The 17302-nt window shown below is 44.1% G+C and overlaps 1 protein-coding gene across 3 annotated transcripts in view; it reads right to left on the minus strand.

The window, feature by feature from the left end:
• Nucleotides 1–2442: 2442 nt before the first annotated feature.
• rell1 (RELT like 1) overlaps nucleotides 2443–17302 on the minus strand; it is a 44394-nt gene continuing 29534 nt past the window's right edge. The window contains exons 5-8 of one of the 3 annotated variants that reach the window (XM_079491222.1): nucleotides 11741–11989; nucleotides 9037–9178; nucleotides 4463–4503; nucleotides 2443–4366 (exon numbers count right to left, since the gene is read on the minus strand). In XM_079491222.1, the coding sequence (XP_079347348.1) occupies nucleotides 4474–4503; nucleotides 9037–9178; nucleotides 11741–11989 (421 nt within the window). In that variant the 3' untranslated portion in view covers nucleotides 2443–4366; nucleotides 4463–4473. Of the gene's footprint in view, nucleotides 4367–4461; nucleotides 4504–9036; nucleotides 9179–11740; nucleotides 11993–17302 lie in introns of those variants that run through there. The other 2 variants (XM_079491220.1, XM_079491221.1) reach the window with 2 other exon arrangements.

Here is a 17302-nt window from a genome sequence, read left to right on the forward strand (position 1 = left end):
CTTTAACACCCAATACTACAGCATGACACAAGGGTATTACAAGTAGTAGACCCACTAGAAACGCAGCGTGAAGGGACCACGTTTTGGGCTCGTATACTTTTTGCTATTTTTCATTTTGAATCCTGAAATTCTCGTCTCTCAGCTTCCATTACCTGGACATCATTTGAAGACATGACAAGGCAAGGGAGCCGCAATTATGCATTTGGCCACAGACCTCCATCTGAAGATATTTTGTGGCAGGGTAACGCGCAAATCAAGAGTTTTTCCAAAACGTTTTGAAAGTATCCGATCAGCGTGCCATTATACTTCAGCTATTTTTTTATATCCAAATTATAAAATAGGGTTAAAGTGATTAAACTGCTCCTCGCTCCGATAACGTGTCATTGTTCCGACCGCCTGTGGACTGCGATGCAAGAGTCCACAAATCCCATATATGACATAACAATTTGCCAGCAGATAGCACTGTTGAGGGATTTTGCCTGTTTTCCTTGCAGCTCAAAAGGCTTCAGAACACAGAGAAAAGTTCAGGTTGTGTGCAGGGTGTAATTGAGGTCATAAAAACCTAGCGGCCCCTGGAACGGACTCGAGGACCGCCGGGGGGTCCCCATAGTACCCACTTTGGAAGCACTGAGATAAATGACCTTTTCATTGCCATGCTCAGAGCTTAGAGGATACAGAGAGGAGAGAGAAGGAAATGAGAAACAATGCTAAGATAAGATGGATAGGCCTGACGTCGAATTAAAAGAAAATCTTCTAAATCCTCCAGTTTTCTGAAATAAATATTTTCACGATTTTTCAAAAATAGCAGACCTACAAGCTCGTAGCACGCCACTCGGTGGCACGCTATGAGCTTGTAGATCTGCTATTTTTCAATAGCTAAATTATAACATAATGTTTAAAACACCAAAAGGGGTTCCCGCCCAAAATGGGTTAACAAATGAATACCGAGCTTACCAGTCAATGGTCATTGCTGCAAAACGGAGGTGGTAATCACTGTGACGGACATATACAAACAGGTTAAAATAATAATAATCATCTTCGGTTCATTTAGATAATTGTATTTTATTATTAGCGTCAACAAATCTTTAAATTAGCTTGTCCTTGGTAGCATCTTTTCGTAAATTCATCACAACGTACAATACACAATATAATACGGTCTATATACTGTACACTCGGATATCAAAACATTCTCAAAATATGTACACGTTCAAGGTCATTTCAAACAAAAAAACAAGTGAGACGAATCTGACACAGAAAATGAACAGGAGTGTGAAGGGTTTTTGATAACCATAGATAAAGAAACAAAATCCTTGAGAGAATCTTGGTGAACTTCTCTCAAACAAGAAGGTTATGAGAGGTCTTGAGGGGGTTCCCAGGGGTTTTGGAAAATGTTTTAAAATGAAACATTCTAACAAAGCAGAATATTGTATGGAGTCCCTGGCATGAATGGATCTTAACCTTGAATCTCCCAAGACAGTACTGCCCTAAACATGTATAGTGTTGTTGTTAGTATTAAATACAAAAGCATCCTGGAGGAAGTGGGCTGAGAAAGGGGAAGAGCCAAAACCGAGCTCCTGTTTCTACACAGCCTCGGTGGGTTTGGGTTAACCTCGACATCAATCTTGACACCATCTTCCGACCATCTGACATAATGGGGACATTATGACATAAAGTCCACTAAAACTAGACTAACACATTCCAGGTGACTAAATGAAAACTATTCAAAAGACTATGACTAAAACTTGCTACCAAAAACAACACTGAATGGACAGGATGGCATTCCGACTTAGGTTCCCGTTAGGGATAGGGTTAGTATTGAGCGAGTCGGCCTGGGCCATAGCTCAGTGGTCCAGGCACCTTTGGCTGGTAATCCAGTCTGGCAGTGTGCCGCGGGTTCGACTCCCGATCCCGACGGCCTTTACTGCATGTCTCCCCCCCCCCCATCTCTCCCCATTTCCTGTCAGCCTACTGTCTGTCCCTCCATAAAATATATAAAATAAAGGCGAAAGCAAAAAAACAAAAAAGATATTGAGCGAGTCGGAATGGCGGTGCGTTGAAATAGCGGGCTTCAGAATGCCAGCTAGGGTGTAAACAACATAATGTCCTTTTTTCCAAGCAGCAATGAGCATAATGCCTTGGTGCACTGCCCCTCCTTGTGGATAGGGGGAGGCTAAAAACACTTACACACATAAAAATAAAAAAAACTCAGGAAATTGTTAGAAATGTTCTAAACATCATTAAGAACCCATTTAGGACGGGAACCACTTTTGGTGTTTTAAGGATTTATGTTATTCTTTAGCTATTGAAAAATAAGAGCTTGTAGATCTGCTATTTTTGAGCAGAGGGGTGAAGTGGCTCTTATGGCACTGAAGAGGTCAGCCGTCTAGAACAGTGAGGGCACATCGGTGGGCCGTGAGGATATTGCAATTGGTACCCAAAATAATTGGCAAAACAAATATTGTAATGATTATATAATTTTAATATAAAACATTATGATGTACAAAAAAAAAGCCATGTTATTTTTTTTTCTCTGTTTTCATTGTAATACCGACACATAGGATTATAGGCACTCGGTTGCTCCATTGCTCCAAGACAGACAATTGAATTGATCTCTAAAATACACATGGTTTGAAAATGCACCCATGTGACCACTTCACACGGCAGATGTGTGCTCAAACGGGTGGGCCGCAAACACTTGAGATTTTCAAGTGATCCGCAAATCGAGAAAAGGTTGAGATCCCCTTTTCTAGAAAGTTTGTCAGGTCTGTGATGTTTTTCTGGAGTGTAAAGTATAGCACAAGTATAGCCGTGCCATTATTAGACCCCGTATTGTATACAAACTAATACACATTGTGGAAATTAAAGACCTCCAATTTTTTAAATATAAAACACATTAGACATTCAGTCTACTTGATTTGTACAATATGAAATCATTTTGGCTCACTGAGAGACACTGACACACACAAACACAAGCAAGACATACAGATGAATGATAAAATTGCATATCTAAAACCCTTCATGACCTGACTTTTGGTGGTAGCAAACAAACATCTAACTGTCCATTCATTGTTGGTTTCAAGCGCACACACACACACACACACACACACACACACACACACACACACACACACACACACACACACACACACACACACACACACACACACACACACACACACACACACACACACACACACACACACACACACACACACACACACACACACACACACACACACACACACACACACAGTCAGTCAGTCTATAATTAGGCTCTGGAGGTAACTCGGATGAGATTCTGTACTTGGCATCGTTAATTAAAAAAAATAAAGAGGCATTTAGAAAGTTCCAGTTCTGTAGCTCCTGTTCTTGGCTTCTAAACATTAGAATTCTAGTCCTGTCAGAAATGTCTTTGATCAAGTCTTCAAAGACTTGAACAAAAAGTGTGTTGAACATAATCATCATTTTTGGATATTTTTTTTAAGTGGAAAATCGGCATCATCATCATCACAGAATGCTTCACAGGTCGTTTTTTTTTGGTGAAATGTCGAAAACATAAAAATGGAAGGCAGATCGGCAGGTCAGCAATTGCTTTGAAGATGGACACTTTTGGCATTAAAAGACACGTGGGCTCTTTACAGAGAGAATACAGATTCTGACGAGTCCACTTTTGAGTCCACTGATGAGCCCACGAACGCATAATGGAAAGGGCTTGGACTGGTAATGTTAATTCCCGGGTGTTGTGAACACGACGCAGCCATGGTCAGGTGGCTTATTTGGTTTCTCCTTCCATGTACGGGAGCCATGAAGACCAACACACACTCACACATGTAATGTAATGTTTTGGGAGGGAGAAATGGCCAACATACATTTAAGTGATAAAATATCTTGCGCACACGCACACGCACACACACACTGTACACTTTAACCCATTTAGACTTGAGGCAGGTTCTAAAAACGCCTTCTAAAACCTAACCTAAGGTTTCTGAAAACCTCCAAATTATAATTAAAAAATGTAAAAAACATAATACATGTATAGCAATAACTAATGAGACACAGAGGTAGCTCCCGGATTCAAAGGTATGACAACGCATAGGTTGCACCATGTCTAAATGGGCCACTATAATGACACGTCGAGGGTGAGATGCAGAGGTGCCAACCTTTAGCAGCTCTGCTTCTCAGCGCCGACACCATCACCATCACTCCGTCCCCTGAAGGCACGGGGCGCAAACACTCCTGGATTAAAACTCCAGCAACTGTCCGTCCCTCTGGTGGTGATGATACATCTGTGTATTCTCGCTATGCCACGTTAGAAATATGTCCAGTTGTTTCTGTCCTCCAGTTGGAAAGCCCAGACATTTTTGTCCTGTGGAGTATAAATGCAGGCATTAGATCTCTGTCTGTTTGGGGAAATGGAATGGTGGCTCACTTCGGGCGGGACGATAAAAACAAGACAAATTACCTGGGCTCTTCTCACTTGTTATCAGTGTTTTCTGCCTCCTCCTGGCGGGAAAAAAACAAACAAACGAGAAAAACAATCATTAGATAGATGGATTCTAAAGACACCCACAGTGTTGCACATCCAGAATCTGAATAGCGGACACATGGGAACTATCCCATTGAGATAGAATGAGCACTTCCGCATTCCATTGTTACAATGGGAGCCGACACTCTCTTACTAGATTTACTCTGACCAGAACCAACTCAATGGGTTTGTTTTTCGGCTGGTCCGACACTACAACATCACGTCATTCAAAGGTTCAGGTGGAACGGATCAGGACCAACTTCGGTTGAACCGTGCCTCCGAGATGTCGTGACTATACCCGAACTAGTTCGGCCACTGTGATTGACGTTTCGCATTGTTTCCGCATTTCAGCCAGCCCGACATCAAGTTCATTCTGTCAGCAGTGAAGCGAGTGGAAAGCGGCAGCGTTTTGGAAAGAGACAACTTATAGAGAGATGACTTCCGCACACCCGGTAAGCAATTTGGAGCAGGTGCGGTGGTGACGACGCATACAACGTAGGAGAAAGGAGGGACACCCGCACACCGCCACTTGCTAGGTTCAGCAACGTTTCGGTCTTGCGACCTTCCTCAGGCTTTGAAAGAGACAACTGACATGTCTCTCAAGTGACCACTCATAAACACGACCTATATCACTCGAAAGGGCAAAGCCGCCATACATCTGTCACAAATTCCGCGGAGCGTGTTGCGGTCGTGATATCCAGGTATTAATTTAACCATCTGTTCCAGCAGTGCTGGCTCTAATGCAGTGGTTCTCAACCCTTTTTGTATCAATCAAGGCCTATTATTTAACCACCATTTGATGAGATTTAGCCTCTCAGACCCAAAACGTTGATATTTTATTGTCCTTGGATAAGATTTTGTCCACAATTGCATGCTACCATAAGGAGAGATAACAGGCAAACGTTGAATTAGAATTAGAATCCTCCCGCATTCTCTAATTGTAGACTTCTTGAGAATTAAGTAATGCAGATGTTTAGCAATAATTTAACTCTTGAGAGCGTAAAATGAAACCAAATGGACCCACACAGGTCAATTTGGTTTCATTTTACGCTCTCAAGAGCTAAAGATCTATAAGGGTCCATTTGGTTACCGACTGCATTTAGCTGGGGACCACCTGGAATCCCCTTAACCCATTTTGGGCGGGAACCCCTTTTGGTGTTAGCATTATGTTATGCTATAGCTATTGAAAAATAGCAGATCTACAAGCTCATAGCGCGCCACCGAGTGGCGCGCTACGAGCTTGTAGGTCTGCTATTTTTGAAAAATCAGAAAACTGTCAGGATGTAGAAGACATTTTTAGAATCTGATCTCAGGTCAAAATGGGTTAAGGACCACTGTTGGAAACCCACTGCTCTAATGTGCTGCTTGAGGCGCCACCAACAGGGTGAGGGGTGCTGGGCAGGGTCTATAAGTCACCACCAACAGGGTGAGGGGTGCTGGGCAGGGTCTATAAGTCACCACCAACAGGGTGAGTGGTGCTGGGCGGGGTCTATAAGTCACCACCAACAGGGTGAGGGGTGCTGGGCGGGGTCTATAAGTCACCACCAACAGGGTGAGTGGTGCTGGGCGGGGTCTATAAGTCACCACCAACAGGGTGAGGGGTGCTGGGTGGGGTCTATAAGTCACCACCAACAGGGTGAGGGGTGCTGGGCGGGGTCTATAAATTGTTCCGTGGCACTATGAAGTATGAAATGCCATTGGTCAGATGTTTACGGGTCGAGGAGTTTTCAGGCCGGGGGGAGAACTTCTCTACACATACCAACAAAATCTTGGCTTCGGGGTTCAAAGTCATTGTGCTAATACTTGAGCATTCCTTTCCTTTTTCCTTACGCTCATACTTTGTTTCCAATAAAAAAAATGTAATGTCGTTCCCGTTCTTGGGAGCTGATGAAGCCAGAGCAGAACTAGAAATGCATTCTGTCGAGGTGCCAAGTTGTGCCTTGCACACAAGTAGGCCATACATGGCCGACTTGTGCGCAAGCAGAGTGCGCAAGTACTGCTGCCAACTAATAGCGACTTTAAGCAACGACGGATACGGCAGTCGGCTCCGGCATCCGGAAATGGATCAGTGCTCGATACATAAACCTGCTCTCCGTCGCAGCCCTTTCTACTACGGCAGAACCTACACTTACACGTAGTGTCTACAACGCCATGTCATAACCATGTTTATTGAAATTATAGCTGTCATACATTTACACCGATTGCTCCATCACCTCTCTTATGCTGTGTAATGTGTTGGCATGCTCTGAATGAAGAAATAACACTAATACCATATGTCATATTAACCATGTTTATTAAAACGGTAAACACAGATTGCTCCAACACCTTCCTCTTTCCACTGCTGATCATGTCCAGCGCATGTAAGAATTAAGCAATATCGGCAAGTTAGCTGACGCGCGACGGGGTGTTTTAAAAAAAAGTGTTTATGTTTGACACATGCTGCATAGACGCATCACCATGGGAACCAATGTCGCCGTCGCCGACGGCTGTTTGCTTAACGATTTTGACAGCTACGGCGACGGCGTCATAGCCGCCGTACTTCCGCATAGTGTCGCCGTCCTGAAACAGTCGTTGCTTAAAGTCCCTAATGTCTATTACAACTGCTGTGCTAAATCCTTTAGTCCCGTTATTGACCTTATACCAACCTTGAAACGTACCTTAGTTACGTCCACCAGCCCCCCCCAGCGCGCGCACACACACACGATCGCAGTACTTGCGCCCTCTGCTTGCGCAAGTAACAATGACACTTCAGACACATACTCAACGTGTCATACAAACCTCAACCTGAAGCCAACATAAACAAACCCCTCCCCAGCGTTTGACAAAAGACAGCAAAGATTCGAACGTGTGTCATTCAGTATGTCACTGTTCTATTAATAGGAGGCAGACTTTGTGGATGTTGTGTTTCAATGGCATATAGACAGCTGCCTCTGTTGATACATGTTCACTGAAATGCGGAAAGGCAGACACAACAGAGCAGACATACATACAGTACAATGCAGCACTGTACTGTCCACAGAGCAGCTCCACAAAATGCCACTTTAAGGCAAGCCGTGGTGGAAAGTAATGAATTACATTTTGTTACGCATTTCCAATTTTCAGTACTTTTACTTCTACTCAGTTGGAAAATAGTCTAATAATGGGGCCCACACCCCCTGAAAGGAAGCGTCGTTTCCTCTATGCATTGCACAGAGTCTTTCATGGGGTAGCACACCGAAGATCTCTCTATACCACATTTGTATAGTTGGGGGCTTATCCTTAATCCAATTTATCAGAATGCATTTCCGGGCTGAAAGTAGAAGTTTATCAAATAGTTTGAATTGTAAGGGTGTCAAATTAATTTATTTTGACGGGAGTCCCAGTAAGAAAGCTCCCGGATCCTTCTTTATTTTCAACTTGAAAATGTCACTTAACTCACGTGCCACTTGGCCCCAGAACCTGGATATACACTTACATTCCCAAAAGTAGTGATAGTAGGTACCCAGATCTGTTTGATATTTAGAACATAAAGGAGATATTGAACGGTCCATTTTGTTTAGTAACACAGGTGTGATGTGTAATCTGTGAAGAATTTTATATTGTGTTTCTCTTAGTCTGTTACAGGTATAAACCTTTTTAACTGAGTCAATGGCCTCTTGCCAGTCATCTTCAATATATTCATTGTTAAAATCTCTCTCCCATTTACGGAGGGATGGTATCTCCTGGGAGTCCAGTGAGTAGAGCAGTGAGTAAAACGATGAAATTAAATGTGATACCTTACTACAGTTGCATAAGAAATTCTCTGTTTTACTGTAAAGGGAGCCCAGTGGCGTTGGCAGCTGTAGTGAGTTAATAAAATGTCGTATTTGCAGGAAACCAAAAAAATGTTCTCTTGGGAGGTTAAACTGTGTCTGCAATTGCTGAAACGACATCAGAACGCCATCTGTAAACAGATCTCCCTATAGAGCGTCGCAGTCCCTCCCATGTCTATTTTTCCCATAGACATTTCAGAAAGTATTTATTTAAAGACGGTTACGCCACGGACAAAGCCAACTCGAGTCGTGACAACTCATGACAACACAAACAATATTTTGGACCAAACAAATAATTACAAAGAAGAAAAACAACAAAAAAAGTGTTGTAACCTGCCGTTTCTTTCTTCTTTCTAATTATTTTTTCGGCCCCAAAAATTGTGTTTGTTGTCATGATTTGTCACAACTTGAGCTGGCTTTGTCCGCGGCGTAAACGTCTTTAAATAAATACTTTCTGAAATGTCTATGAGGAAAATGAACGGAGAATCATTTCCTGGTCCATGGTAAGGGGCGGGACTGCGACGCTCTATACCCGAAGCCCTAGTGAGTGCCAGGTCTTAAAGATGGCCGAACTGCGCCCCTGTCCAAATTCATGGTTGCTAGAGATTGGTATTAGCATGACCTTTGGTCTCCTCTCCCTACGTAGATGGTAATCTGTCGCCATACTCTGATAGAATTATAGATAATTGGATTGCCAGTCGACTTGTTGATATGACTGACCGGCTTGGACTCCGAGAGGGTCCGGCTCTCGGGTCTGGGGGGCTCGGCCTCCGTGGGGGACGCGGGGACGCTCCCGTTGGAGTCTGTGATCAGCAGCGTCCGTCTCTCCCTGGTCTGCTTGTCACACTTGGTCACGCGGAACCTGGGAAAGAGAGAAACGTCCGCGGTTCAAGAAAAAACATCTGGAAGAGCCAAATTAAGACATGTTTTTGCTCAAGACAAACCCCATAATCCATTGTAGGGCTCATCATACCACTTGGAAGAAACATCACTCACACAAAATGGCAAACAATATACAGGTATTATAACCCATTTTGGGGCAGGAACCCCTTTTGGTGTTTTAAACATTATGTTATAATTTAGCTATTGGAAAATAGCAGATCTACAAGCTCATAGCGCGCCACCGAGTGGCGCGCTACGAGCTTGTAGGTCTGCTATTTTTGAAAAATCGTGAAAATATTTATTTTAGAAAACTGGAGGATTTAGAGGATCTTTTTTAAATTTCAAGGTCAGGCCTAAATGGGATAAAGTACATATGGAACTCTTTCGAGCTCTTAGAAAATGAAATGAAAAACAGTCAACACATTCTCTAGGTCAGAATAGAGGGTATGTCTGCGCATGCAGGGTAAATCGAGTGTCAAATCAAGTGGCAAAGTGAGTTTAACGTTGTTTAATGCAATCAGATTGCAGACTTTTCTGTGTGGATGTATGGGCTGTCAAGGCCAGTAAGTAGTTGTTTTGCCACTCAGTAGGCATTCCCGCATAACTTGTGGGTATGATGATGATGTCAATTCAATACTTTCATTCCACTCTGTGGCTTTATCTATTTGCCAGTTACTAGCAATAAGATATTTCAATTGCAGTAATATAGCGTATATAATGTTATCAACATGACAATTTGAAATGCCTGTTGATAAAGTTTGAGAGATTGGAGGCAATAGTCAGCTCAACTCGATTCCCCCAGCATCCATTCCCAACACACACACACACACACACACACACACACACACACACACACACACACACACACACACACACACACACACACACACACACACACACACACACACACACACCCCCCCCCCCCCCCCCCCCCCCAAAGCTTTGGCCAAATGAGCAAATTAATATTCTCATCCAGGTCACGCTGCGTTCAGGGCCATTTATCTGGCGGTGCAAATGAAAAACAGCCATGCAACACGCATCCTAATCAGCAGTAGGGAGGAACACCTGGGCTCATACTACAGCGGACTGTATCTGTGAAGAGCAAACGCACTTGAACTTCTCGAAGAACGAAGGAGGACACTCATGACACACGTTAGCGCGCTCCTTCCTCTCACACTCATGACACACGTTAGCGTGCTCCTTCCTCTCACACACACACACACACACACACACACACACACACACACCGAATAAAATAATTATCCAAACAGATTTTCACCTGGCGTCACCGGCCGGGTGTTGATTATCTTTCCGTTCCCAAAAGCCTAATTGAATAGGAAATTTGACTGCAATTTCAAACCATCTCCAATAATGTGCAAGTGGAAATCAATCACAGTGGAAAATTGCCAGGGTCGTTTTCCAAAAGAATATTTATGAGCCGTCCCCCGTCAAAAGGTTCAGCTCATAATAAAGTACATGCAGTACACAATCCTTGTATTAGATGAGTTGCATAACCAGTGCCGTCGCTACCTATACGCGCAATACGCACTGCGAGTAGGGCAACACGCCGAGGGGGGCAACAAAATGTGCCAAAAAGGATGCAGGGACAATGTTTTTCCATGGCCTCTAGGGAGTGCGCATACAAAGTTGTACACAGATCGATGCAGTTATAGGTAAAAACAGGAATTGCCCTGTTATAGCGCCACCATGAGGCTGATTTGGAAGGAAAAAAAGTGTCATGTAGTCCTCAGCCTAGTGGAAATGTGCGTGTATAATTTCATGGAAATTGCACACTGTGTTTGTGATTTGTGGCATTTTGTTCGAAACGGACCAATCATGTGAGCTTTGGAAGCGAATCTTAGCCAATCAGGAAGGAAGATGGGAAATGGTGCAGATCTGTGTTGATCACATGACTATGGAGATAGTGTATACCGAATTGTGTGATGTATGGATAAAATGTGTACGAGTAATCTACAGAAATGTGTTTTGCCTAAATCGGCCTCATGGTGGCGCTATAACAGGCCGTTGAGGAATATTTGGGGCATTGGAATGGATGGATCGGGCCAACGGTGCTGGAGATTAGCTGGTAACAGACGGACGGAAGGAAGGACGGACGCACACACACACACACACACACACACACACACACACACACACACACACACACACACACACACACACACACACACACACACACACGGAGTGCAAAACATACTCTCTCCCCATGCCTTCGGCCTGGTGGAGACAATAAAATAATGTAAAATGTGGGCACCCTGGGTTACTATTTTGAAAGTGTTGTGTGGGCACACAATGTGTTAACAAATAACACATTTCTCCGCGGCTCTGCTGCGTAATAACGAGCGGCCGTGTGTGCGTCCACCGAGTGGCGCGCTACGAGCTTGTAGGTCTGCTATTTTTGAAAAATCGTGAAAATATTTATTTCAGAAAACTGGAGGATTTAGTAGAATTCTTTTAAATTTTGAGGTCAGGCCCAAATGGGTTAAAAAAAGTAACACACACACACACACACACACACCCTTACCTCCCCACAGCTAGGACGGTGATCTCCCCGATTTGGCTGCGTCGTAGCTGCTCCGACTTGCGGGCAGAGGGCCTCCTCATCAGGGGCCACTTTTTCTGGTTGCAGCGGCTGCATATGCTCTTGCCCCCCGGGCCGCCGATGGTGTGCAAGTGGTTGCAGGTGTGTTTGGCGGCCCCTGCTGGCGCCCCGGGTGACACGGGGGTCTGTGGGGGTGTAGGGGTGAACGGGGAGGTTGGGGTGACAGGAGGACTGCTGGAGTAAAGAGGGAGAGACAGAGAGAGAGGATTTTTTTGTTTAGTTCAGTTTAGATTGAGTTAGTTTCCAGAATGGATTTGCTCGTTTCATTTTTTTTGATCCTATATCAAAATTGGCTTAACCCATTTTGGGGCGGGAACCCCCTTTTGGTGTTTTAAACATTATGTTATAATTTAGCTATTGAAAAAATAGCAGATCTACAAGCTCATAGCGCGCCACCGAGTGGCGCGCTACGAGCTTGTAGGTCTGCTATTTTTGAAAAATCGTGAAAATGTGGTGCAGATCTTTGAACATATATTCTTATATTCGTAACATATAACGTTTTTAACTCAAATCGTTGGTCCCTGGAACAACATATTTTCAGATGGGGGTCGGCGGCCAAATACATATATTTGTGGGGGTCCTTGACATGAAACTGTTTGAGAACCACTGACATTAGAAACATGAGGTTTTTCAGATAACTGTCAGCATTTAGAAGGCATTTGTAGAATCGTCCTCAGGTCTGAATGGGTTAAGGGAGGTAGGACTGCTGACCTCTGACCTCTGACGCCATGTCACCATAACATATGGGGCGCGTTCGGAAATACCGCACCGGAGCGCACTCTCCTATTAGTGTGCATTGCACAGTGTGCTCAGTGCGCCATTTCCGAACGCACCCCAAAAGAGTTCCCAATGAGGCCACGCCAACATATAGTGTGTGTTTTTATTTGTGTCCTCATGGCATCAGGCACAAACAAACCAATCAGATCCATATATGGACATGTACTGATGCTTTGGAAACCAATCATGTCACACAAACAACCCAACATGAAGGACCGCCTGAAGACTTTGGATTGGTTTCGCAATGCTTATTTTAATAGATTTCTTGAGGACGCTAGTCCCTCCTATATTCAGTTATAGTGTAGATCCTTGTCCTAACATAAACATTAAATGCAATCGATGATGAATGGAGAATTTACGTCATATGTGTTGCTTTTGTGTTAACGCAAAGATTAAATTCCCATTGACGATATCATCATACTACATCATGAAGTTGTATGATGATAAGAGCGCCCCCCACTTCACACGGGTGCGATTTATTTTTGAACCCATTCTGGACGGGAACCCCTTTTGGTGTTTTAACTAAGCATTATGTTATACTTTAGCTATTGAAAAATAGCAGATCTACAAGCTCATAGCGCGCCACCGAGTGGCGCGCTACGAGCTTGTAGGTCTGCTATTTTTGAAAAATCGAAGAAAAACTGTCAGGATTCAGAAGACATTTTTAGAATCTGATCTCAGGGTTAAAACACCCAGATTTAGCAACAGAAGCTAGGAGATTGGCCTCGGTCTGCTCTCCACTGAGCGCAGCGTTTAGAGACGGACAGAGTCTGGAGGAGAGCTTATGCCAGGAAGAGCAGGCCAGGGTCTCACAGCCTCACGCAGACCAATCCAGGTCAACACTGCACTGATTAAAACACTTAGACCCGAGATCAGATTCTAAAAAATGTCTTCTAGATCCTGACAGTTTTCTGAAAAAGCTATGTTTCCATGTTAGTCGTTCTTGGATTTTTCTAAAATAGCAGACCTACAAACTCGGTGCCGCGCTATGAGCTTGTAGATCTGCTATTTTTCAATAGCTAAAGCATAACATAATGCTAACACCAAAAGGGGTTCCCGCCCAAAATGGGTTAAACCATTTAGACCCGAGGACGATTCTACAAATGCCTTCTAAATCCTGACAGTTTTCTGAAACCCCTGTGTTTCTACGTCAGTGGTTCTCAAACTATTTCATGCCAACGACCCCTAGAGTTATATGTAATTGCGGCCGCCGACCCCCATCTGAAAATATGTAGTTCCCCCAGGGACCTCCCAGAAGCAAAGATTTGAGTTAAAAACGTTCGCTCTGATAGAATATATATATATATATATATTCAAAGATTTGCGCCACATTTTCACGATTTTTCAAAAATAGCAGACCTACAAGCTCATAGCGCGCCACCGAGTGGCGCGCTATGAGCTTGTAGATCTGCTATTTTTCAATAGCTAAAGTATAACGTAATGCTTAAAAACACCAAAAGGGGGTTCCCGCCCAAAATGGATTAAACCACTAAAAGGAAGCGCTGGTTGGGGATATTTCGGGTTGTCACTTTCAATTCCACCTTATGAATCAAAGCAATATTTTTAGACCATAATCGATAGGAAACCAAACGCTCTAGAGGAGAAAAACTATTCATCACAGTTTAGTTGACTGGTCTGGCATAAAGCATTCAACTGTGGCGGTGCATCTGTCCTTGGTCGTGACGGGTCCATTTTTACAGCATGTTCCACGCACGCACGCACGCACGCACGCACGCACACACGCACACACACACACAGTGAAAAGTACACCTCGAATTATTACCTCTGCCCACGGGAGTGTAGCAATAAGAATTCTCCGACTTGTAAACAAAACTCAACGCCAATTTGTCATTTAAAGTTTCGGAATTATAGAAGTGGCGGTGGCTCAGGGGTAGAGTGCCTGGATGGTAATCGCAAGGTTGCCAGTTCGAACCCGGGCTCCCCCAGAGTTACTGTCGAAGTGTCCTTGAGCAAGACACTGAACCCCTAATTGCTCCAGATGTGCTAGTCGGTGCCTTGCATGGTTTCTGCTGCCATCGGTGTGTGAATGTGTGTGTGAATGGGTGAATGTAATGCACAGTCTATGTAAAGCGCCTTGGATAAAGGCGCTATATAAATGCACCATTTACCATTTATAGAAAGGTATCACACTGTGATGTAAAAGCAACACTAGCGTGCATTGACAACAGACAGTATGGCCATTGTTATTTATTGTTACAGTACATGTTTTTAACCCCCTGTAGTTTACGTTTAAATCTTCAGAGGGCAGCAACCTCACAAAAATGTACGTGGCATGGTTATTGTGAAAATCAACAATAACTTACAGTCTAACTGAAAAATGTTACCACAGAAGTATGCTTTTATTCACCCGTTCGATGACAATGCGCCTGCATTCAGTCCAAACTATGTTGCATTATATGTGAGAACAACAAAACGACAAAAGAAACAAAATAAAAAAAGAGTCCTGCTCAGCCCTAGAAGCCACCGTCAAACACAGCACTTCACTGACATGGTATTGGAGTGTATACTGTAGGTCTGACATTGTGATCTTTCATTGTCATTTCTTAACCCATTCAGGGCGGGAACCCCTTTTGGTGTTAGCATTATGTTATGCTTTAGCTATTGAAAAATAGCAGATCTACAAGCTCATAGCTCGCCACCGAGTGGCGCGCTACGAGCTTGTAGGTCTGCTATTTTTGAAAAATCGAAGAACGACTGACATAGAAACATAGCTTTTTCAGAAAACTGTCAGGATGTAGAAGACATTTTTAGAATCTGATCTCAGGTCAAAATGGGTTCATTTCTACTTGTCTCGGTAACAACTAACGGGGATCCAAATAAACAAACGGTGATCAGCTTGGGGCCGACATCTTATGGATCCATTGTTGACAATTATGCTTCAAAGTCCAAATGGCATCCATGTGTATGTAAACCACTTGAGTATTGCCTCATATAAGTAGACGAGTTGGAGGAAATAATTCATACAAGTACGAACACACCGATGTTGGTTTGAACAAGCATCAGTTCACAGCAACAGCACTCTCTATACACTCTCCTCTGTTTGTTATTTATCATCCTGCTTGTGTCTGTGCGCGTGTACGACTGTGTGTGTGTGTGTGTGTGTGTGTGTGTGTGTGTGTGTGTGTGTGTGTGTGTGTGTGTGTGTGTGTGTGTGCACGCGAGCATTTCCTTTGATTTGTCTCCATCAACTTGAACGAGGCATAACATTGGCCTTGTGAGATTAGACTGGCCAAAAGAGCCATGCGAGAATGAAGATGGACAACGTGGATGGATGGGCGCGTGCATACGCGCACGCGTGTGTCTGTGAATTTAAAATACAGCAATGCATCCATATTAAATAGAACAAAAATGCACTTTGTAATTTTGAATGCTCAGGTATTTTTGAAAGCATCCACTGAGAAGGAGGTTTAAAAAAAAAAGAAGAGACATGGGGATGTAGAGAGTCTAGGAGTTTGCTGTTTAATGACAGGGAAAGCAGTGCTGTGGAGAGGAAGAGAGAGAGGAGAGAGAGAGAGAGAGCGCTAGGTTGGCTATGAAACAGCAGCTCATCTCCGTCTCTCTCTCTCTCCCCTTAACTATTTCAGTCTTCCTCCATCTTTCACAATCTCTCTTCACTCTCTCTCTCTATCCATCTGTCTCTCTCTCTCTCTCTCGGAACCCCACCCACCCTCACCGCATTCCCCAGTGTCCCATAAATTGCCCACCACCCACCTGCCCCCACCCTCCAGGTCCCCACCATCTCTAAGTGTTCCGCTGGCAGACTGCCCAACCTGGCTGGGGGAGAGGAGAGAGAGAGAGAGAGAGAGAGAGAGAGAGAGAGAGAGAGAGAGAGAGAGAGAGAGAGGAGAGAGAGGGGTAGGGAAAGAGAGCAAGCATTACAGGGCTAGAGAAATAAGACTGTCGAAGCAACAAAGAGAGAGTGATTGAAACCAATAGAGCATGTACTTCAAATGAAAGAACAGGGACCAGAAAGTAGCGCCGAAAACGTCTGGGGACGAGTTAAAAAGAAAATGTTCAAAGAGAGATTTAGAGAATGCGAGGAGGAGGAACACAGAGTGATGCTGGGAGACGGCGGGTGAACCGACGTACGCTGCTGCCTTGCTAATTTCCCAGGCCGGTCCCTCGTTCCATAGAGCTGAATGCCTTCAATAGTCAATACCTAATCCTTGGCACAGACTACCACTCCAAACGCATAAAAATACCCCTCCCTCTCTCTCTCTGTCTCTCTCTCTAAGCAGTTTTACACTGCTGTTCCTCCTTTGGCTCCATCATGTGAATGGCAGGGGGGGGAGAGTGAGCACCGGGCAAACCAATTGCACCGTTCTTTTTTTTTTTATCCGCCGCCGCAGCCGAGAAAAGGCTATGAGCGATGGCATTCCTTGATGAAACCATACGTGGGACTCGACCTTTCGCAGCCCTGGAGACTAAACAGTTTGATGTGGTGCTCAAACTCCATTCACATTCACACACACACGTCAATTCATTTGATTCAATTATTCATTAGAATCATGAATGTCGACTCTAATGACGGAGCAAAAGGTCTCAACCCTCGCTCTGCATCTAAAGTCAAACCCTGGCTGAACGCCGCGGAGCAGTGGTTTCCAAGCAGTGGTCCGGGAACCACCAAGTGGTCCTTGAGGGGGTTCCTGTTGGTCCCCAGCTAAATGATGGAGAGTTGGAACCAAA

The sequence above is a fragment of the Electrona antarctica genome, assembly GCF_951216825.1.
Source record: "Electrona antarctica genome assembly, chromosome: 21".
Classification (NCBI taxonomy): Eukaryota; Metazoa; Chordata; class Actinopteri; order Myctophiformes; family Myctophidae; genus Electrona; species Electrona antarctica.